The sequence below is a fragment of the Polyergus mexicanus genome, unplaced genomic scaffold (genome assembly GCF_030449975.1).
Source record: "Polyergus mexicanus isolate NDT 795.1 unplaced genomic scaffold, iyPolMexi1.0 SCAF_14, whole genome shotgun sequence".
NCBI classification, from domain to species: Eukaryota; Metazoa; Arthropoda; class Insecta; order Hymenoptera; family Formicidae; genus Polyergus; species Polyergus mexicanus.
Genome location: NW_027223334.1, coordinates 571489 through 591703, shown reverse-complemented (window position 1 = coordinate 591703; position 20215 = coordinate 571489). Strand labels below are relative to the sequence as shown.

At 37.8% G+C, this 20215-nt stretch overlaps 6 protein-coding genes across 7 annotated transcripts; 2 read left to right on the top strand and 4 right to left on the bottom strand.

Moving 5' to 3' along the window:
• Nucleotides 1-212: 212 nt before the first annotated feature.
• On the bottom strand, nt 213-3666 carry LOC138939422 (uncharacterized). Its single transcript, XM_070307190.1, has one exon. It carries the CDS (start codon nt 1766-1768, stop codon nt 1391-1393), a length of 378 nt encoding a protein of 125 aa, XP_070163291.1. The 5' UTR covers nt 1769-3666; the 3' UTR covers nt 213-1390.
• On the bottom strand, nt 3482-6757 carry LOC138939421 (sodium-coupled monocarboxylate transporter 1-like). Its single transcript, XM_070307189.1, has 8 exons — nt 6434-6757; nt 5989-6334; nt 5576-5730; nt 5347-5487; nt 5060-5168; nt 4703-4924; nt 4122-4621; nt 3482-3563 (listed from the first exon to the last, which is right to left on the bottom strand). The coding sequence occupies exons 1-8, from the start codon at nt 6658-6660 to the stop codon at nt 3482-3484; spliced, it is 1782 nt and encodes a 593-aa protein (XP_070163290.1). The 5' UTR covers nt 6661-6757.
• Nucleotides 6758-7361: 604 nt separating this feature from the next.
• Nucleotides 7362-12700, bottom strand: LOC138939356 (uncharacterized). Of its 2 annotated transcripts, none has more exons than XM_070307048.1 (5): nt 12485-12700; nt 9518-9668; nt 9201-9432; nt 8716-9102; nt 7362-8516 (listed from the first exon to the last, which is right to left on the bottom strand). In XM_070307048.1, the coding sequence occupies exons 1-5, from the start codon at nt 12579-12581 to the stop codon at nt 7491-7493; spliced, it is 1893 nt and encodes a 630-aa protein (XP_070163149.1). In that variant the 5' UTR covers nt 12582-12700; the 3' UTR covers nt 7362-7490. The 2 variants fall into 2 exon arrangements, with proteins under 2 accessions (XP_070163149.1, XP_070163150.1); XM_070307049.1 differs by having other exon boundaries at nt 11921-12564.
• A 1162-nt stretch (nt 12701-13862) lies between these two features.
• LOC138939347 (nucleolar protein 11) lies at nt 13863-16620 on the top strand. Its single transcript, XM_070307040.1, has 4 exons — nt 13863-14109; nt 14192-14723; nt 14812-15836; nt 15917-16620. The coding sequence occupies exons 1-4, from the start codon at nt 13978-13980 to the stop codon at nt 16043-16045; spliced, it is 1818 nt and encodes a 605-aa protein (XP_070163141.1). The 5' UTR covers nt 13863-13977; the 3' UTR covers nt 16046-16620.
• Uqcr-c2 (Ubiquinol-cytochrome c reductase core protein 2) lies at nt 16299-18735 on the bottom strand. The gene is made up of 7 exons (XM_070307041.1): nt 18607-18735; nt 18066-18205; nt 17794-17985; nt 17503-17719; nt 17001-17432; nt 16700-16921; nt 16299-16503 (listed from the first exon to the last, which is right to left on the bottom strand). The coding sequence occupies exons 1-7, from the start codon at nt 18715-18717 to the stop codon at nt 16417-16419; spliced, it is 1401 nt and encodes a 466-aa protein (XP_070163142.1). The 5' UTR covers nt 18718-18735; the 3' UTR covers nt 16299-16416.
• A 159-nt stretch (nt 18736-18894) lies between these two features.
• Nucleotides 18895-20174, top strand: Bonsai (small ribosomal subunit protein uS15m). The gene is made up of 4 exons (XM_070307042.1): nt 18895-19257; nt 19329-19462; nt 19550-19745; nt 19872-20174. The coding sequence occupies exons 1-4, from the start codon at nt 19028-19030 to the stop codon at nt 20119-20121; spliced, it is 810 nt and encodes a 269-aa protein (XP_070163143.1). The 5' UTR covers nt 18895-19027; the 3' UTR covers nt 20122-20174.
• Nucleotides 20175-20215: the final 41 nt, after the last annotated feature.

Sequence of the window (20215 nt, the reverse complement as noted above, 5' to 3'; positions counted from 1 at the left end):
CAAAGAGTTAATCCGACAATTCAAATACATTTTAAATCGTCTTGATTTAAATCTATAAATTATAAAGAATTAATTCAAGTTTTTTTTATAGATGCGGAAGAATTGAAAGCAATTCAGGTATTTCACTCTCTTTGTAATCTTCATAAATATTAATTGACGAACGAAGTTCAACGATGAGAGGGTGAACATTAAAAAAACAAAAAATACACATAAACGATTTATTTTCGCATCTTTTTCCAAAGTGAGTTATAAAAATAATTATGCATAAGATTTCCCTCTGCAAGAGAGAAGATTGCATCTCTCTTATGTGCGTACATCAAGTAATAATATTTGCTATCCGAAATAACATATATGTTTTGAGCGCGCGTTCGACATGTCGGTCTGTTTGATAATACACAAACGTAAATATATACTAAATAGTTATTGTGTATCGATTTCTTAAAAGTGTCTCGATAAATACAGAACGTTCCAGACTAGAAGAAATATTTCGATAATAGTTCTCTTGATTTTCTCTTAAGATTTTTCAAATATTATCTCTAATATTATTGAATGGTTTAGAGGAGTTTCTTAAATCGATCGAAATACCAATCAAGAAATTTCCCACAAATATGGAACACTCTATATATTCGAACAAACTATAACGCGAATACTTGACATGTATGTATTGTATATTAATTTGACGGATATTGCTAATTGGTTTGGGAGAATACGCTAATTGTAAGGATATCGTAATAATAATTTGCAACAAAAATTCATACATAACATATAGGAATATTCACACATACTTGATTTAAGACAAACTCGATCACAATTCTACGTTCGATAATCTCGCGGATAATTCTCGTTTTTCCATAGATGTGCATTTATACAACAATTATTATTTACGCGACAGATGATACAATTATTCAACCGCCTTCTAATATTCCACATCTCAAACGACGACTATTCTTTGTGATTGCAAAATTGTTTTAATTGGCCCCCACCTTGAACATCTAGTTTCTCACAATGTATGATCGACTTATCGTATCTTCTAGTTTCAGAAAATAGATGAAATCTACTATCTAGAGTATGTGTTCCTTTACGCATTCATTCTCGATTTCTGAAATACGATTCGCTTACGGATGATTGTCTTATCGAGTACATAATTAATTTGTTATTCCTACATATTAGATCGATGCAAGAAAGAGAAAGTAATTAATTAATTAAGTATAAGTTAATGATTTAAATTAATATTAAATTGATAGTCGAGTGACTGTAATTAACTGTATTTTCACGAAAGGAGAAAAATTATCGTACGATTCACAAGCGTGATATATTTTAATTAAAAATATATTAAATTAAATGCAATTTAATTTTTCGCGCATCGATCTAATATACCTTCCGTGTCCTTTTACGTTCGATAAAAACCTCTCGAACCGGTTACAGATGATTGCGCGACACGGCGTACTTCGGTCGTCTTGTCCTCGTCGGACATCCGCCTCTGTCTTTGTTTCTCGCCAAGCAGCGCGCACACCAAGAGATTTTCACGATGGAGAGCGACCAGTTGACGCAAACGATTCCGCGCAGTTCCTGTCTGCGTAACGATATCGTTGAGACCGCCGTCGAGTCGATCCAAACTGCCGCTGATGTTGGCGATCATATCGAGGAGCAGACCATCCCGCTTGCGCACCTCCAGCGTGAGCTTTCTGCTGAGCAGGAAGACCGTCAGGCCGACGATTATCAGCAGCGTTAGTCCCAGCAAGTTCCTCTGCATCGACGGCAATGTCATTTCCAAGGAATACGCAGATACGCCTCTCGCACTCTCATCGCATGGACCTGCTGCGTTTCCGAAGAATCGGAAGATCAGAATCGTTGGATATGACGTTTTTACTGTGTTGTCGAAGTGGAATACAGATAATCTTTCGATTCTTTATCACCATTCGAATCGTTCATTACGTTAATCGGAAGTTGATCAGATTGAGCGAGAGATAGAACAACGGCCGAGATATAAATAATAACCGTCCGAGGAAAATACTGTGACGTGCGTTTTTTTCTGAACACCGAGCCAAAAGTCAGCTCTCTCTATATATATATGTATATATATCTATTTCTCTCTCCTGAGACTCTCGATTTCTGTTCTTTTTCCGGCACGGACGCCTACGTTTTTTATCTATTATTAAAGACGGGGCGCGGCTGTGTTTCGGCATGCCACCCGTTCCGCCGCTGCTCGCCAACCGATGAAATAACAATCAAGATCTCTCAGGATTCTTTCTCCACTGTGCTAAATTTCTCCGATGATTGACAAGATTGTACTTCATCAATTTTTCGCAAACGTTTATCCATAAGCATGTCCGCGCGCCGCGTATCTTCAGGTACTGTGGCAAAACTGTCTAAGGCATTCGATGCATTATATTCTCATGAGAGAAAGATTGGAATCCACTTTTCTTTATAGACCAATGCTCTTCCAGATCGCAATGCCAATCATAAGTGCGAGAAAAAGATGATTGGCTTTTCCTGAATCGCTCCTGATACAGGATTCTTACAGATCCTGATTAGGATAAACGAAGACTTAGTATTGCTCGTCATTGATCTAAGAACGTTTCACTCTTATTCCGAATTATTAATCTTCGCATACGCGATGAAAGTTTTTCGTTCTGTCCTCAATTTGGCACGTAATAAATCTTGGATACGTCGATCGCGTGCTGACGCTCTCGGCGGCTGACGATCCATCACTTGGAGATGTCACATGCAATGTCACATGTCGAAATGTCATCCGTTCGTAAGAATGCCGCGATCGAAGAACCACCGCGAGGATGCCATCGCCTCTCGTACTTGTTGAACATTGCGAGGTCGGACTGAAGACACTTGCTACTCGCGAGGACACTCGCCCCACGTGTAGGCGCGGCCGTCTCATCCCCGAGATTGTGCGGTCGTCCCCGAGCAACCCCAATAAGCATCTTCAGGGACGTAACTTTCCGTCTGATGTCCACAGGTCTAATTTAAATCGCTGGGCCGCATGAGATATGTCAAAATATGTCTTAATATATATTTATATCGACGTGTATTAATATCTATTTTGCATAATTTATCTATTACCGAGTAATGTCAAAAAATCTATTATAAAATTAGCAATAAGTAGACATATTTTTCCCCAACGTCAAACCAGAATTATGATTCTCTCGTGACATTCGATCTTGATTGTCTGATCGCAGATTCTAGAGAAGACACTTTCGCGACTGATGTTATGCAACAGACACTGGGAATGACACAATGACACTGAGAGATCGAAAACTACCGCGATCCCATATGTATGTACCGAAATAGTTGGCGCATGCGTCTATTAATCAATAAGGGATACCCTTTTGTCGCGACCGGCTATCGAATGACTCGGAAAAAGTTGTCGGTGACTCGAGGTATTTCGAGAGATTGTCGTACAGTCTTCGACGATCTCAATCAGATCGATCTTATTTAACTCGATTGTCACCAATTAAAGCGAACGCGATCACTTAGTTTTCACCGACACGATGTCGAACGACGGCACTTCTCTCAATGAGACTTCGGCGTATTTTCGTGGAGGGAGAAACCTGCGAAGAGAATGTAAGGAGATAGTTGCATTACGAGGAGAGACTGCAAAGAAAATGTCGATCGTGATAAGCCCAGAAATACTTTATGCGCCCATAATGATTACACGTGATTATCATTATCTCAGGTATACGATCCATAGGTTTTTGTCATCATCGCATCTTTGCAATGAAATGACGACCAGCAAAATTTAATAGTCGCTCGTGTGTCATTCGCCTAACAAGTGAAATACTTTTTTTTTATCAGTGGAATTCTAATCCGTTTATAAAACTGGATACGCGTACTTCGGAAAAAGAGCGCCGATATAATATTATATAGCCAATGTTGAAAGATAAAGTAAATTCATTTATTAATATATCTGAATAGACTTAATGTGTTCATGAAATTTATCTTAATTATACTTTAAGAGTACAAGTGTTTCTCTAAAATACACAAAGTTTTATCTTTAATAGTAATTGAATTTAATCGAACAGAAAAATAAGAGAAAGAAAGGAGTAGGAAACGCATATAAATTACACATATAAAAATGATTGATAAATCCTGAAAATTTTGTCACATACCTTTTCATAATTGGCGTAATATGATCAGGATTCACGCTCTCCAAATCCACGCCGAATACATAGCTCGCAATAGTTCCGGCGACGACGACAATCGCCGCTCCTATTATGGTATAATGCATAAAGGATATTTGAAATAACATCATTGGTTCCTCGTCGGGATCCATCCAAGCAGGCGTCGGTATCATAGTCGTAAGGGTTTCGTTCAATGGGTACGGGCAACCATCCATCGATGTGGGCAGCGAATCCTGCTTAATCCTACCGTGCATGATATGCCATTGAGCGCCTCCCACCAGCCAAGCCATACTAATTAAACCGACGCAGCTACCCAATAACACGCCTTTCGTGTTTGCCCAAGGTACCAGTATTCCTAATGCAAAGAGACCCAGCAAAGGTCCGTCGGTCATGCCACGTGTACTCAAAGCTATCTGAAAGACCGGGCCCAACTGCTCGACCAGGAATACCAAGCCAACCGAAATTGCGCCGGTTACCAAAACAATGATCTGAAAAATCAATCAATCGATCAATTAAACAATTATTTAAATTTAAATTATCGAAAGGACGTCATAAAATGTGTTGCTTACCTTCATAATATTAGCAGCTATAGCTTCCTTCTTGGGGCTATTCGGAATCCACGGACTTATAAAATCCTCATAAATAGTACCGGAGACGGTGTTTAAACTGGCGCTCATAGTTGCAAGCGCGGCGCTCACCAGGCCCGCCAGGAATAATCCTGGAAGTCCTGGTAGATGTCCAGCGACGTCCATCACATAGTACGGTAAGGTCTGATCGGTGCGGCTTATTGCCTGTGAACGATAAAAGTTTTCCATAATCAAAAGATCATAATTATAACGATAAAAAAAATTAACATAACGATTACTTTCTTTTCTTCAAACATTAAAATCATTTTTTTAAATGCGCGATTTGAGAATATCATTTACCTTGGTCAGGAAAGGATCACAGTCGTGATATTTGGCAAACATGATTAATCCAGTGAATACGGTGATCAGTTTGACAATGATTAGTCCTATCGCAGTAATCACGGTGCCGCTATATGTGCAATAAAAAAAAAACGTTATTAAAGCATTATTCTTGAATTTTTATGGCATTTTCCCGTATTAGACGATCCTATAATTTGTAATAAGATAAAATAGCAAAAATGAAATCAGTTGATGGGATCTTATCGCAAGTTATAGATCGTCTATAGTGATCTTAGCGAAGAACTTACTGTTTGGCGTCGATTTCTCTGGGCACTGACAGAAATCGTTGCACGGTACCTGGATGAATAGCGAGATGTCCGAGCCATGTTGCCGTCATGCCCACAAGCATGCCCCAGAAAGTGTTTCTTGCAAATGGACTTGGATCCATGCTATAATAAAAATGTGATATCATATGAAATATAATATACTATAAAATATGAAAAAAAAAAAAAATTTATCTTCGTGCTTTTGTTTTACTTGAAGAAAATAAGACGACCGCCTTCGTCGGAAATTCTCCACACTTTTTCAACGCTGCCCACAGACTTTATTCCCAGCACGAGAATCGCGAAAAGACCCCCGACAGTCACGGAAAACTGTATAGTGTCCGTCCATACCACCGCTTTTAGACCACCCTGCACATGACAGTAAAATGAATTCCAAAATTTAAAATAATGTAAAATTCTTTGTAAATAGTTTCAGATTATATAAATTAAAAATTTTTCTCAAACTTTTTCTCGGACAACTTGCAATATAGAAATCTCTTTTATTTCACTTTCAAATTTAATGTTCTTATATCTCTTGTATTATATGTTACTACTTTATTAATGCTTAAGGATGATAAATTTTTTTTGGTGTTAAATAATGTAAATATTAAACTTATTTCTACTTACAATGCTAGTATAAATGATGCACACGATGCAAAGTACCGGCGTTATCATATGAACACTGACATTGGTGACTTGCGCAAAGGCAATAGCGGGCACATAGATAACAATGGGCACATACATGAAGAGTGAAATGGTGAACAGTATCGAGGAGAGGATTCTGACTGGCCTAGCGAATCTAACTTCTAGGTATTCGAAAGTGCTGTTTAATTGCAGTTTGTAAAATACTGGTAGAAAAATGTAGGAAGTGATCACAGCGGTGAGGATCGATGTGATCACGCATGCGGCATACTGTGTCCCATGATGAAAGACTTCTGCAGGTATGCCCAGCAAGGTAATTCCCGAGATATGGCTAAACAGTTACAAGTTCATGTGTGATTAAGTATATACAGAAAAATAAAAGAGATTTATTAATCATTATTTCTCACACGATAATCGAAGAGTCACTGACCTAGCGATGATGCTCATTGCGACAGGGAAGCATCCCATGCGTTTACCGCCCAGAAGATACTCCGTCGTGCTATCTTGCTTGCTGAAGAAGGCAAAATACACGCCGATAAGGACGCTGACGAGCAGTAACAGGCTGAAGAGTGCGTAATCGATCCATCCGAACATAAAGTAATCCAATTTTTCTATTTGATTTAAGTCGATACCAGGGGTGGTGAAAAGATTCTCCATTGCTCCTTAAACTCATCAACAAACTTTCTTACGAATACTGAGAACGGAAAATGTCATCCGCAATATATATAATGTTTACAGCTCTTCTCATCCTTCATGCCTGTTATATTTAGCTAGTTTGATCTGGCGTAAAAATCGTGAAACAAGACGTAATTTGAGGTTGCTGACTTGCAATACGACGACATATTATAATCTTAGCGTGAGACAATAATTTATGATCGGCCTGATAATGTATGTGGAACTTGATGACAAAAGGCGATATCTTGATGGTGAGCAAGAGAGATGTCAAAGGAAAATTTGACGAGAATTAATTTAAAGATAATACCAAGTTTATATTAAACAAGACTGAAAATAAGGAATCGATATAAAGGATCGAAATACTGATGATTTTAATCGTGGCTTATTATACGACTTGTCGACTGAATAAACTTAATCAATTTTATTAATTTACCATACAGCTATAATCGCGCACAGATATGTATATCAATTATACTAACAAAATATGTCAATTCTAAGCTTATGATATATAATATTGGTTGCTTTCGTCCATCAAATATAACATTTACCTACGCTTCTTCGAATATATTCATACTTTCATATAAGATATACGAAAGATGGGGATTAATTATATCGATTTTAACGCCGCGATTCTTCAATTCCCGATTTACGATCTTCTATTTACATATTTACAAACTTACGATCCTATGGAATTTTCCAAGAGAAAACGCAAACAGAGATTTGGAATGTTTAAACGTTGTATATTTAATCTCCCGCCACGTGCTTTAATCTAAAAGTTTCTCTAGTAAAGATAATAGCTCTGATACCCGATATCACCGTACAAGATTATATATGTAACACAACAAGATTTGCGAAAAGAGGAACCAAGCGGAGATTCGACTAGTTGATGCCGACGAGAATAAGCCAATATACAAGATTCTTTGAAGATACGTTCGCAAAGCAGGGTTGTAAGGTGAAAGTTGCGCGCATCGTCGTAGAGGTGCATCCCACATATTGTCATCTCGCGAGCTCAAAAGCAAAATGTACTGGCCATGCCAGTTGACGCCCAGCTTGGCCCGCAATTCCAAGATCGGGGACGTTTCGATGGTGCGGGGAACGCAATTTCTTGGCAAGGTAGTCAGCGGCGAAACAAACCGGTCTTTATCGCAACGAATGGATACCGCGGGGTCTCTTGGAATCAGAATGTTCTTAATAATATGCAGATCCAGCTCTGTAGTGCCGATAAGAATTTTCGAGGCAGAGAAAGGCTTTCTAGTAGTGCTCTCGTATGTCTGATGACCTCGCAACATCGCCGCAAATCTCGATTGAATAGAGGATGGTGCATCATATACAAACTGATGAACACTATCACGCACTGATCTTTCCTGTCTTTGTGTTTTTTTATGTTTAGATTGTTTTTTATCTTTCAATGGTTTATTCTTATTATATAAATTATTTTGATAAAGCCCTGCACTACGGATAGTTCTAGTATCGGTAATACTTCTTTTAAAAACGAACTTTCCAGTGGTATTAAGAAAATAATCAGGAAAAATATCTTGGTCGATTTCTTCGTCATCCTGTCTTTCAGCTCGCTGGACGTAACTTCCTATTCTGAGTATCCCGTACAAAAATTTCAAACAATGTGGATCGTCGTAATAGTCCCATTGACCGACCCACAATTCATCTCCCGAGTATATCTGAAATTTCCGTCTAGACCAGATGCCGCCTGCAGAGCTCTCGCATCTTTCGCTGTGCCAAATACCTCCAATCATTGCAGGTAGAGCAGCGGTTTGATGAAGAAGAGGCGGACTTGATTCGGTACTGTGGAATACGTTCCTACATATCGGGCAATTCGTCATCTGCAATATTAACAATACTTTTGATTTTGTTACGCCTTATATTATATAGAATTAAATGCATGAATAATACAATATATATAACAATTACCGCATGTATCGATTACCGCGAGAATCTTTAATTTTTTTCATCATTGATTGTGTTTTACAAAATTTTATTTAAAATAAGTTGACAAACTTAAAGAAATCTGAACAAACGTACTGAATCTTGGCGGCTTAGTGCAGTGGATTGTAACGAAGTTGGTTTATAATTCCGGCGAGAATGTGCATTTGGAATGGGATTGGCCAATAAAAGTTGAAAGTGTGGAAACTCATTGGACCAAGTGCCGTTGGATGAATCACGTCCTGATAAGGCTTTGTTATGCACTCTTAACAGCTTCAGTTCGGAGAATTCAATTCCAAAGAGCTCCAAACAATTGATACCAAGCTGCTTGTTTGTAGCTTGCAAAGAATTGTAGTTGGGACTTTGCCACAACGATGTCACCGAGTGTTGTCGCGGCTGCTCGTAAATCAACGCGGAAGTATAGAGTCGCCATTTCGGTTGGGGACCGCAAGTCAGATTCAGTTTTTGTCCGAACTTTTGAGTGACCTGCAAAATCAATTTTCAATCACAACATTTTATGTATTTATATACTAGAAAGAATTTTATTAACTAAGCTTCTCTGACGCTAATCGATTTGTAAATACCTCTGGAGTCAAAGGTACAATATTAACGGCATCTACATGAAACCTCGTCTCTGTAGCGCCTGAAACGACGGTAGATGGTCTCAGTAACTTTATGGAACCTCGAATTATGACAGTATGTGTCGCTATGCTGCACGACTCTTCGGCGTAATGATAACGTAATAGAAGAAACGTGCCGTTCTTGAAAAAAGTATATTTCCTGAGTATATACTGTGGGCCGGCTCGCATTTCGCATCTATAAAAAAAAAATTATGTCGCAATTTTTGCTTGAAATAAATACTATTTGAATAATATAATTTATAAAAGAAGAGAACAATTACTGTTGAGACAGCCATGTGTACTGCAATCTGGAAGAACTATCATCCTCGATCGTCGCACGGTTTTCTTTCTCTATCTCCTTAATAGCCTCTTCGCATTGTTTATACGGATTTATAATGTCTAGATCTTCACTCATAGCTAGGCTCGTCCTGGCTGTAAGACAAAGGGTGCAATTCAGTAATGCAATAACCGCGGAAGGTCAATAGAAAATGTTTTCCTCTGGCGCGAGGTGAATGGCCGTAAGATAAAAATACATAGAGACAAGTTTTCGATCTTTATAAATGACATGAGTCAAATAAAAAAAGGACCACCCGCCGCGAGTTTGCCTAAGATTTAAGAGTCAAACGGCTGAAAACGGCAAAAGATGAATGTGTTTGATCATATTAAATTATGCTCGGCTCGGTAATGTATGTACCCATCGATAAAGGTTGACCTTTTGGGTCTGCTACCTGGACCGAACGAGCTTTCCACCGATGTGACAAGCCAATCTTTGTTCCGCAATGATCTTTCGTCTCCGCGGGACCCTTCCGAGTTTGACAATTCTTAAGTTCCTGCTGCGAAAGGTAAGACTATGTCGCACGCGACAAGGATTGATTGGACAGTTTCGTTAAAAAATAAAAAAATAAATAAAAATGTCTTCATAATTCACATTATGAATATATATATATATATATATATATATATATATATATATATATATATAAAATGGATAAATGTTATTAAACCAAATTACGTAAAATATAACGTCATTATTACTCTTATTCAACGATAAACGAAATCATTTTATCTTGGCATATTTTTCATTTATGACAATGACATTAATCTTATAGTGTAACATTGCCAAATAGAAGACAGTTGTCGGAAATCACGATCTCTCGGTCTTGATGAATCAAAATTTATTTAGTATATCGCGAACCCTTCATGTTAACCGAGACAAAGAGAGAATAGACAAACACAGATTACATAATTTATTAACAAGGCAAGAGAAAGCCACAGTTTACGTCAGTTTTGTGCAGAAAAAATGTTATGTGAATTAATCTTTCAACTTTAAACTTTTTTAAAACTTTAACAATTTTACACAATTAGCAATTAGCTTTTAAAACTGTACACTATTCATAACTCATTTTATCTCTCTCTTTTCGTAATTTTTATAAAATCCAAGTACGAATAGAAAATATACATTTTTCTTTTACAATATTAATATATATTAATAGAAAAATTCTTTCGTTTGATGTCTATAACTCTTAAATTAATAAATAAAAAAAAACGAATAAACTATTTGATTAATTATTTGATACGTTGATAAAATTCAAGTTTGTTCTAATACGCAGCGTTAAAGCCTCAACCGACGCATAACAATGCGAAATGCCATCGCGTGCCAATCGAAGAGATGCAGCTTGCATCTAGGAAATTGCTAATTGTAAAAAGAAATCAAAAGCGAGGAGAAATAATTCCATGGGATGCTCTCACGCGACTATTTAATATTCAATCGGCGCGCGACGTCTCGCCACGTTTGTCCCTCCTCTTTCATTGTGATGTTATTGCGTGTTATTGATATTCCAGCTGTGTGCTGTTGGAACTTTGACAGCGAATTGGTAATGCAACGATCGACAAGCTAGCGACGACAACTACCGTAGTACGTAACGACGACTTTATACATGAACTGTGAACATTATAAAATTTTAAGAAATTAAATTATTAAACCAGCTCGGTGCAAAAGGTTCATCGCATGCGTGCCTCTCTGCTAAATTTAAGAAAAATTACTTCAAAATTGTCCGCTGTATTTCGCTTTCAATTTTACTTGATAAACAAATCAATATTATCAATGTTTACGTCAAATTATTTCAGATTTACATTATAGTATTATAGATTTTATCAACGAGAAAGAAACTTTCTATTATGAACGCAAAACCATCTTGTATCATGTGACATTTGTTAACTGATTAAAGGACAATTTCAATAATTTTCTTTTTCGAAGATGCAACGATTTTTGAGATTTACTTTGCATTATATCTGTTACTACGTTACGTCGGTGGTGTCTCGCGTCCTCATCAGCGGCGCACACGTGTGCCTCGTGTGCTCCTATCTCGTGCACATGTGCAACTTCCTCTTTTCCAAATACTTGAATGTGTCGCGTTCCCTTTCGCCCTAATACTCTTTGATATATATATATAAAAACTATCGCGAGACATTAGAAATTCTTTACATGTATCAAGCATTAAAATCACGGCGAATGGTCTCTGAATATTATTCCTTTATTGTATTTTTTCTCAATCACATAACGAAAATTCTAATATCACAAAAATTCATTTGAGTAATTTCGCGCTTTCTCTTTCTCTCTATCCTTTTTCCCTTATTGTATTTATTTTATATACACAATATATCTTGCGCGCACAAATACTTACTCGTCGACAGAATAGCAACGACGACGGTAAATGCCGCTGCAACACTCATTTCGCACGTTGTTCGTCTTGTAGTATCAATTAATAGCGAGAACACTTACACGCGCGCGTGTTTTTACATTCGTACAAATTCCACTTTCAGATATTTCAAACGGAACGGTGATAAATCGTCCTCGCGTTACAACCGGCACGTTTCCTCCGGAGTACTCACGTCAGTTTCTTGGACGACCTACCCCAAAGCTATATAGCCTCGTCCCCACTCTATGGCTCGATCCAACCACGAGCGTCTTCCGAATCGTATCCAGCGAGGGATTCGAGCGAGGGGGAGAAAAGCAAAACACATTCTCATCTTTCCCCCTGCGCTCTAAAAATCGGGCCGAACCCCGCTGCGAGGGTTCAAGCGCTCCGTAGAGATTTATACAGCGCCCCGACTTGGTGGCATAGTGCCCCACTGAGTCCCGTACCTGAGAAGCGGAGATATTCCTCTCCCAATCTCTCGCCGGGATAAGAAGCTGAGGGGTCTCTCTCTCTTTCTCGAAGATAAACATCCGTACATATCACCCGTACCTTGGCGTACATCGGGAAACTTGGACGGCAGGTTGTCTCGGGTTGAAAAAAAATGTGAACGATGAGAAAGACATATTGTTCTCGCGTGCTGCGACATAATCACATATATGTCTCAAAAATAGAGAGAGACTCGTAGGCGTAGATATTAATCCTCGCACGATGGAAAGTTTTGTACACAGTATTAGGGATGTAACCTCGAAGTTAGCCATTCTTTCATTTTCTACAAGAATGTCAAACGTTTGTCATCTTGTTCCCCGATAATATAAATATTAGAATAAAAGATATGAAAAGAGAGACAAAATATGCATATATATTCACAACTTTTTACCTTATCAATATCTGTAGGATAAGAAAAATTCGCCAGATGCTCTCTCGTTCGTCTAGTATCTGGTATACGAAATATATATATTGTCGGCAGAAATATTCAATGTACACGTGCCAGTCGGATAGTTTCTGATCGAAAGGACACACACATATACATACAAAAACTTCAACACCGTTCCCGCTGAAATCGAATGGAAATGATGTGAATTTATATATGGCAGGGGGGGGGGGGCGGAACGTATCGCGATTAGCCTCCATCTGACAATCCGGGCGAATCTTTATACGTGACCTCGCGCTTAAAAGAGACGTTACCTATAACGTTTTAAGAGCGATCCGGCTGCACAATACATACGTGACAAGGAGAGGAAAAAAGGGGGATAAAAGGTGCCTTGTTCTCTCTCTCTCTCTCTCTCTCTCTCTTTCATATTTGTCCGATGACTTTTCCGATTTTGATTCCTTTTGCGGCCATGCATTAGGGATCGTCGACACAATTGAGACATTTTGCGTGAACGGGGCGGGAAACTTGGTGGTGGGTGGTCGGAAAACATCTGCAGGAACTTGCATCTGCCTTCTAAAACGAATTGTCGACGCCTAAAACCATTCGAGATAAAATGTCTCCTTTAGCGATTTAAGATCTATATATTCCTTTATATTTTTTGTATACTTTTTTTTTTTCAATTTTCGCGTTTCTCTTTCATCCTTTCTTTCCACACACACACACACACAAAACTCGACATGTTTATATACCTGATTTTAAGCGCAGACCACGTGTGCATTGCAATCTTTGCAGGAAAATAAAATATTCATCCCTCGTCTCTTTTTTTTTTTTTTCTTTCTAACAAAATCGTTCCGATGTGCAATCTCGTCTTCCCGCCAGACACGAATGGCTTCGTCACGATTTTCTGCGAACAATATTTTGCGAATCTTGTCGATCGATAAACAGAACATTTATTATTTGCCGCGGTTGGAAATGCAAAGAGCTAACTTGTGAACGAATAATAATGTCGATATTAGAAGTTTCAAAATATTACTACTGTGTCGGTAAAAAAGCTCCTTGCAAATACATACAGCGACTATTCGGCACGTGTGCTCTTGTCTCTCTTTATTTCTCCTGTAAACGACAAATTTCGACAAACGCTCTATGTTACGGCAAGGAAGCGTTTACGAGAATGGCGAAACTCAATTCATATTATACGCTGTGTCCGCTCATCGACCAACAGAATTTATTGGGCGTCGAAAAAGACAAGGAACCGGGTTGTGCGATAGTGACTCTTGGCAGAAACATAGTTATACGATATAAAGTAAGATATTAGCTAACACTTACTGTGTTTTAATTGTTAATTCATCTGTGAATCGTTTTAATTGATTCGTACGTATTTGCAGCTGCAAGACTTGAAGCAGATCAGCAGCTGGTCGAGCAAGGAAAGATTGACGACACAGGTCATCTACGACAAATGTAAACAGCGTTATGCTGCTGCCTTCAATGAGAGAAAGGTACGAATTTGGTCAGAAGAGGAAGCAGACTTGAACAACGTGAAAGGATACAAGTTTCAGTCGCCACTTTACGCTATTTTACAATACGGCGATATGCCACCTATTCTGATCCAGCAGAATGGAGCTACTGCTTCCCTAGAGTGGGCAATTGCAAACAGGAAGACATGGACAAGCAAGGGTATAACCAAAGTTAAAGAAAAGTTATTGGATTGTCAATTGATACATTTAAATGGGAAGACAAGTTTGTTTTGTTTAACAAAGATAGAGGAGATTTATAACTATGTAATAGTCAAACTGGAGGATGTTACTTGCTTGGAAAGAGCAGATACCATCAAGAGGATAGAATTAAAACGAAGATCGGAGGATCTCATGGGCCATGCAGTAATACACTACAAGAACAATGCATATCTGTTAACTTTATGTACGTATGATCAATTGTTAGATGCAAAATTTAATTTTTTTTTTTTTTATGGTGAGATATATTAATTGATATTGTTAAATTATTTCAGGGTCGCACGGTAGATTGTACAGTCACTTCTTGACAGGGACATCTTCCGATCCAGAATCTAGCAAGTTGATCAGTGTAATTACTAATATCAATACAAACTATCCTGTGGTCATGACGCACTTGAACGAAACAACTATAGCGGTTTACGGTGCTGATGTTACGGACGAAGGCGCTATACTAATGATATACAATGTACAGTTCAAATTGGTACAAGCAGCGCAAAAGCTGAAGCTTTATACTAAGGACGCCAAACTCTGGAAAGTGGAGGATAAATTGTTGCTTGCGGCAAACAGACATTTGGCCGTCGCTCCTTATCATCTTGCGCCGCAAAGAATAGCTGCTATGCTAGGCTCCTCCTTGCGTTTCAAGAACAATGAAAATGACGCGGACGATATCGTCGTGATACAAGAAGCGACAGTGGCTCAATGGGACAAGTGCCAAAAGCGAACGAAGCACTCGGCGATAGGCCGAATACCTTCAAATATCTCTAAACAAATCCACACTTATTTGAACGAAGGATGGAGCGACGCTGTGATACAGGAGACGTTGATCCCATCCCTGACGGAATCTGACGACGTCGCGTCGATTCGCTGGTGTCTTGACACATTTAAAGATTTGCCGGAAAAGTTACTGGTGCATCTTCTAGCATTTGCCTTGAATCGTCCAGACAAGATATTCGTTCCTGTGCAAAACGGTACTACTGATAGTGTATCGAAAGCTAATAACCTTTATTCGAGAAACAGTTTTCTAGATAAAATATTTAGTATCAGTTATTCTAGTGCGTCTTTGTTACCTCACTTGAAAACCGGTTTAACTTTCGACGAAGTGCTTAAACTGTTGGAATATTTAATGCATAAGTTGAATGAAGAAATGGACTCACTTGACGATAATTTGGAGCCAAGTGATCAGCAACTATACGAGTGGTCTTGTATGCTTCTCGATTCTCACTATCAACATTATCTATTGTCACAAGATGCACATGTTTTAGAGCTTTTCAATAAGCTAAATTCCATCATAGAAGAGCATGTAAGTGTGTCAAAATTATTCTCCATATGTATAATATTCTATCGTCTTCTATATTTAATAGAGATTACTTTCATTATTAGTTTCAGTTCTTGCAAGATCTCGAGAATTTGAGGCCCATAATAGACAGGACAAATAACGGAAAATCATTACGATCTTCTTCTAGAAGACACAATAAATTTTATTCTATAGAAGAAATAAAACTTTATTAAATTATAAATTAAATATATGAGAGATATGCACATCTTTCATCCAATATAGATAAAGTGTACGAAGATGTATTTTTTATACATATTTTTCCATTCGTTTGACGCCATAGATGTAAATTATATAAACGCTACTGAAAAATAATTAACACACAAGAAATTTCCATATTGCATTTTTTATCATCTTATTTTACATATCTTCTCTCTTTCCATATTGGAAGTAAATAAGATATCTAAGGCAGATGTCAAACTATGCGAATTACAGCGATGTTATCTTTTTATTAATATCGCAGATAGATTCTACACTTTTTTAAAACTAGACAGAAGATTTAAAAATCGGGAATTTACAGATACTGTCCAGATTTTCGACATTATATCTACTTTAATTCATCGACATAAGGAACGTTGGATAAATCTCCAATCGCGGCCAGCGACAATTTTCCGCTACCGAGTTTCCCGGCAACCTGAAAGCCGTAAAGGAATAAAATTGTTTGTATTTGTTGATTGCAGATATATGTTATATAATATATATAAATTGTATATACGGAAAATCGGATTAAAGAAAAATATTTCTTCTAAGAATGTGCAAAAGAGAATAAATTGTATACAAAAATCTCAGATTAACAAATGATATTGTGGGAAACGAAATCTGAAACGTACCAATTTAACATCGGATGCCGTTACTTTGTCCACTTCCGCAACGAGAGCAGACAGCTGGTACGCGCGTTTTTTTAGAATTGCTTGCTGTCCCAGATTCTCCAAAAGCGCAGGCTCATTATCCGCTGCGTATAATATCTCTGCTTTCAACGTAGTCTTACCGCGAGCGATATCAGCATCGGAGAGCTTCGGCGATCTCAGATATGCAGCAGCAGCTTTAGTTACCTACGAAACATTTGTTTTCGTACATATGTACCAGATAAAAAATTATTTTAAATTCATCATCTTTATGAGCGATACATACAGAAGCGGCGCAACTGGGTACAGAAGATAAAACGAAACCAAATAGTCCAGAATCGCTGTAGGAGGCATTGAATGCTGCAATGGCAAATTGATCAACGCTTGTCGCGCTGGATATCTCCTTCTGCAATGGAGACGCGCTTGAGCCCCATTTTACACGCGGACCAGAACAGACTGCTCTCTGCAGGATAGCGCAAGCGAGAGCATCTTTCTCCTTGTTCAAACCCGCGGCTTCAACAGCTACCGCTACAGTGGACAACTCGGAGGATCGTTCCTTGCGAATTTCCCCTCCATGATACTTGGCGGTTTCCGCGACATTATCACCTGAACACACTTTCAGATTCGAAGCGAACTGAGATATGTCCGATAGCGGCACGCCTGTTGCAACAACCGCGCAATTGGAGCCAGTGAACCAGCTGTTGACGAAATGTTGTAACTGTAAAGAAAAACTTATTCCTTATAATATATATTAGTATACGACATTACATATAGCTTATCATACATACAGCTTCTGTATTGATCTTTCCAAGTTGTCTCTTTGGCGAATACAGGGAATACCCTAATCCAGTATGGTAGGCTGCTTTGTGTAACAATTCCATTATACGGGTTGTTTCAGGTATCATGGACAATTCATAGCGCAGTCTGGGTAGCTGATCGGCTATTTCCCATGGTTTGAACACTTGCTGCGTGGCGACATCCTCCAGCCAAGTCAAAGCTTTGTCTCTTATCATATAATACAAGAATATAAATGCTTAGAATTACTTAATAAGTACATATTTTAATAAAGTGCTACCTACAAATTATTTCTTGTAATTTGTAATGTGTAAGCAATACTTTCACGATCTGTGGTAGCAACTAAATTTCCACCAAGTTGTTGGATATTTCTGGTTATTCCAAAGGTGGTCGATCTACAAGTACTTAAACCAGCAGCGATACGAAGATGATGCGTTATACCTTGGGTATTGTATGTCTCATTGCGCGAGCCAGCTCTAAATATAAAAACAATTATAAGAAAAAAATTATTTTATCCAAGGCAACGGTACTAATTATTAATTTATTATTTTCATACCTGAAGATAATGGATACTTGGGCGATGGGACTATTATTATCGAGTGCAGCGACGGTTACCTTATTGCTCGACAAAACCTGGAGCTCAGGAACTGCCGCGCTGGAGCACTGAGCTGCTGCGGCAACTGCGTAACGCCTTACCTAACAAATGTTAAAGTATATTTTAAAAAAAAAGATAAAATGTAAAATCATAAAATATTTAAAGAATGTAATAGCTTAAAGTTCTTTCATTTATGCAAAGACATTATATAGTCATAGAACATTTTAATGAGATAAGACATGGATATAATTGCACGATTGTGAAATGTAGTACAATTGAGTTTTGAAAATAATTTCGATTTCGACGAGATGATATTTACAATCGCTTTTTGCTGAAAAATTATTCGAGCGATTTAAAATTGTCACACAAAATTAGCACATACGTATAGTTTTTCAACGATTTATATAACATCTATATTACAGGCAAAGTAAAGGGTAAATGATACGATATCCGGCAAGATATGCATGATCATCGAGATATGCGCTCATAAAGCTTGCCATACCGTAGAATTACGAAGAACGGGCGACCGTATAGCGGAGCAGGCCATTTTTCGTGCCTCCCGTAATAACAGAAGAGCAGACCAGACAGACGTAGACAGCCGACACGGCACCATTAACCGCACACGAGAAAACGTCGATAAATCGGAACCCGTTCGATTTCGGTTCGAGTCTCCGCTAAATGGGGTTTGAATTCAGTGATGCCAGTTTTGAGACGCTGCCACAGCCACAGCGTGTGGAGGGGATAACGTACACAAGCGTGAACCGTGTACGTGTAATGCGCAGAGCGTTTTGCGCATTACATGTTATCCCCTGGTTATAAACTGGTTTGAATCACGGCTAAATAAGTTCGATCGATGGTGGCAAATAGGTTATAAATTGCTGGCTGGAATTTAAGCAAGTCAAAGTAATAAAAGAACCAACACGATGAATGTAATAATAAATAATTGTAAACGAACAGCCGCAAATTTATTGAGAAATGCTGGTAATCTTTCGAGAAGGAACGCTACTACTGTAGCCGACTATAAAATCACCTGGACACGACCTGAACCAGTCTCGCCTTTTTCGCCTGAAAAAAGTGGTGATAAGGGATTAAAAATTGAAGTCAAGCCAACAGACATTGCCAAGGATTACGCGGAATCACCTGAGTTGAAAGAGTAAGTACTGATATAATTAATAAATACATTCTAACTCAATGTGTTATCTATGTCTAATGTTTTTATATCAGTGCCAGCGACATAGTTAAAAAAATGTTCACCCTACAATTCCTATATCCTGATAAAACAAAAAGCATGAAGCAGGAGAAAATTCTGGAATTGGTAAAGAGACATGAATTTGATCGGACATCGCCAGAAGTTCGAAGTAATATATAACTCTAATAAATAATATTCGTTATTGTGAAATAAAAGAATAAAAAGTAACATCTACTATTGTTTTTTTACTTTTCAGTTGCTATGTTCACTAGCCGAATACTTGAGTTGCAAGAGTTTTTAAAAGAACATCCCAAGCATTCAATATCGAAAGTTCATTTAAAAACAGCGATTGATAGGCGAAAAAAATGGTTGAAACATTTGCGAACCTGGGATTATAAACGTTTTGAATGGGTTTTGGAGAAACTCAATCTTGTTTATGCACCATTACCCGAGTAAGAAAAAAGACTTTTATTAAATAACAATTCTTTTCTCTATATATCTTTTGAGATATTTTACATATATATTATATAATTGTAGAAATTTTAATTTTCTAAATATATATAAAATTCTTTTTATAGGCCACCAATGCAGATTACTAGAAAAGATTCTTTAAGACGTTTAACACAAAAGCATTGTGACAAACTCAAGCAGGATAAATTAAACATTTACAAAAAGGAATTAAAAATGTTACAAAAGCAGTTTTATATAGAGAAAGCGGAGAAGCTTGCGTTTATTAGGGAGGAAGAATTAACATGTGGATTACAACCATCAGTGAGTGAAGAAGATGTTGCGAAAGCTAAGGAAAAAGCAAAGGAATACCAAACATAAATATATATTTTTACTGTATTATAATTTAAAAACAACATATGAGATTAAACGATTTATGAGATATTTATGTCATTGTTAGTATACATAAATTTTT

What these genes read in the sequence shown, in the direction of transcription:
- LOC138939422 (XM_070307190.1), bottom strand. Translation starts at nt 1,768, where the DNA reads ATGACATTGCCGTCGATGCAGAGGAACTTGCTGGGACTAACGCTGCTG.
- LOC138939421 (XM_070307189.1), bottom strand. Translation starts at nt 6,660, where the DNA reads ATGGAGAATCTTTTCACCACCCCTGGTATCGACTTAAATCAAATAGAA. An exon ending in TAGCTGCTAATATTATGAAG is followed by an intron (nt 4,622 to 4,702) that starts GTAAGCAACACA and finishes TTGATTTTTCAG; the next exon opens with ATCATTGTTTTGGTAACCGG. An exon ending in ATTACGCCAATTATGAAAAG is followed by an intron (nt 3,564 to 4,121) that starts GTATGTGACAAA and finishes TTCTCTTCGCAG; the next exon opens with GTTTCTCCCTCCACGAAAAT.
- LOC138939356 (XM_070307048.1), bottom strand. Translation starts at nt 12,581, where the DNA reads ATGTCGCAGCACGCGAGAACAATATGTCTTTCTCATCGTTCACATTTT. An exon ending in TACACATGGCTGTCTCAACA is followed by an intron (nt 9,433 to 9,517) that starts GTAATTGTTCTC and finishes TTTTTTTTATAG; the next exon opens with ATGCGAAATGCGAGCCGGCC. An exon ending in CACTAAGCCGCCAAGATTCA is followed by an intron (nt 8,517 to 8,715) that starts GTACGTTTGTTC and finishes TTAATATTGCAG; the next exon opens with ATGACGAATTGCCCGATATG.
- LOC138939347 (XM_070307040.1), top strand. Translation starts at nt 13,978, where the DNA reads ATGGCGAAACTCAATTCATATTATACGCTGTGTCCGCTCATCGACCAA. An exon ending in ACATAGTTATACGATATAAA is followed by an intron (nt 14,110 to 14,191) that starts GTAAGATATTAG and finishes ACGTATTTGCAG; the next exon opens with CTGCAAGACTTGAAGCAGAT. An exon ending in ATTCCATCATAGAAGAGCAT is followed by an intron (nt 15,837 to 15,916) that starts GTAAGTGTGTCA and finishes TTTCATTATTAG; the next exon opens with TTTCAGTTCTTGCAAGATCT.
- Uqcr-c2 (XM_070307041.1), bottom strand. Translation starts at nt 18,717, where the DNA reads ATGGTGCCGTGTCGGCTGTCTACGTCTGTCTGGTCTGCTCTTCTGTTA. An exon ending in CAAGTATCCATTATCTTCAG is followed by an intron (nt 17,986 to 18,065) that starts GTATGAAAATAA and finishes TTTTATATTTAG; the next exon opens with AGCTGGCTCGCGCAATGAGA. An exon ending in CAAATTACAAGAAATAATTT is followed by an intron (nt 17,720 to 17,793) that starts GTAGGTAGCACT and finishes TTATATGATAAG; the next exon opens with AGACAAAGCTTTGACTTGGC.
- Bonsai (XM_070307042.1), top strand. Translation starts at nt 19,028, where the DNA reads ATGAATGTAATAATAAATAATTGTAAACGAACAGCCGCAAATTTATTG. An exon ending in GAATCACCTGAGTTGAAAGA is followed by an intron (nt 19,258 to 19,328) that starts GTAAGTACTGAT and finishes TTTTTATATCAG; the next exon opens with TGCCAGCGACATAGTTAAAA. An exon ending in GACATCGCCAGAAGTTCGAA is followed by an intron (nt 19,463 to 19,549) that starts GTAATATATAAC and finishes TTTACTTTTCAG; the next exon opens with TTGCTATGTTCACTAGCCGA.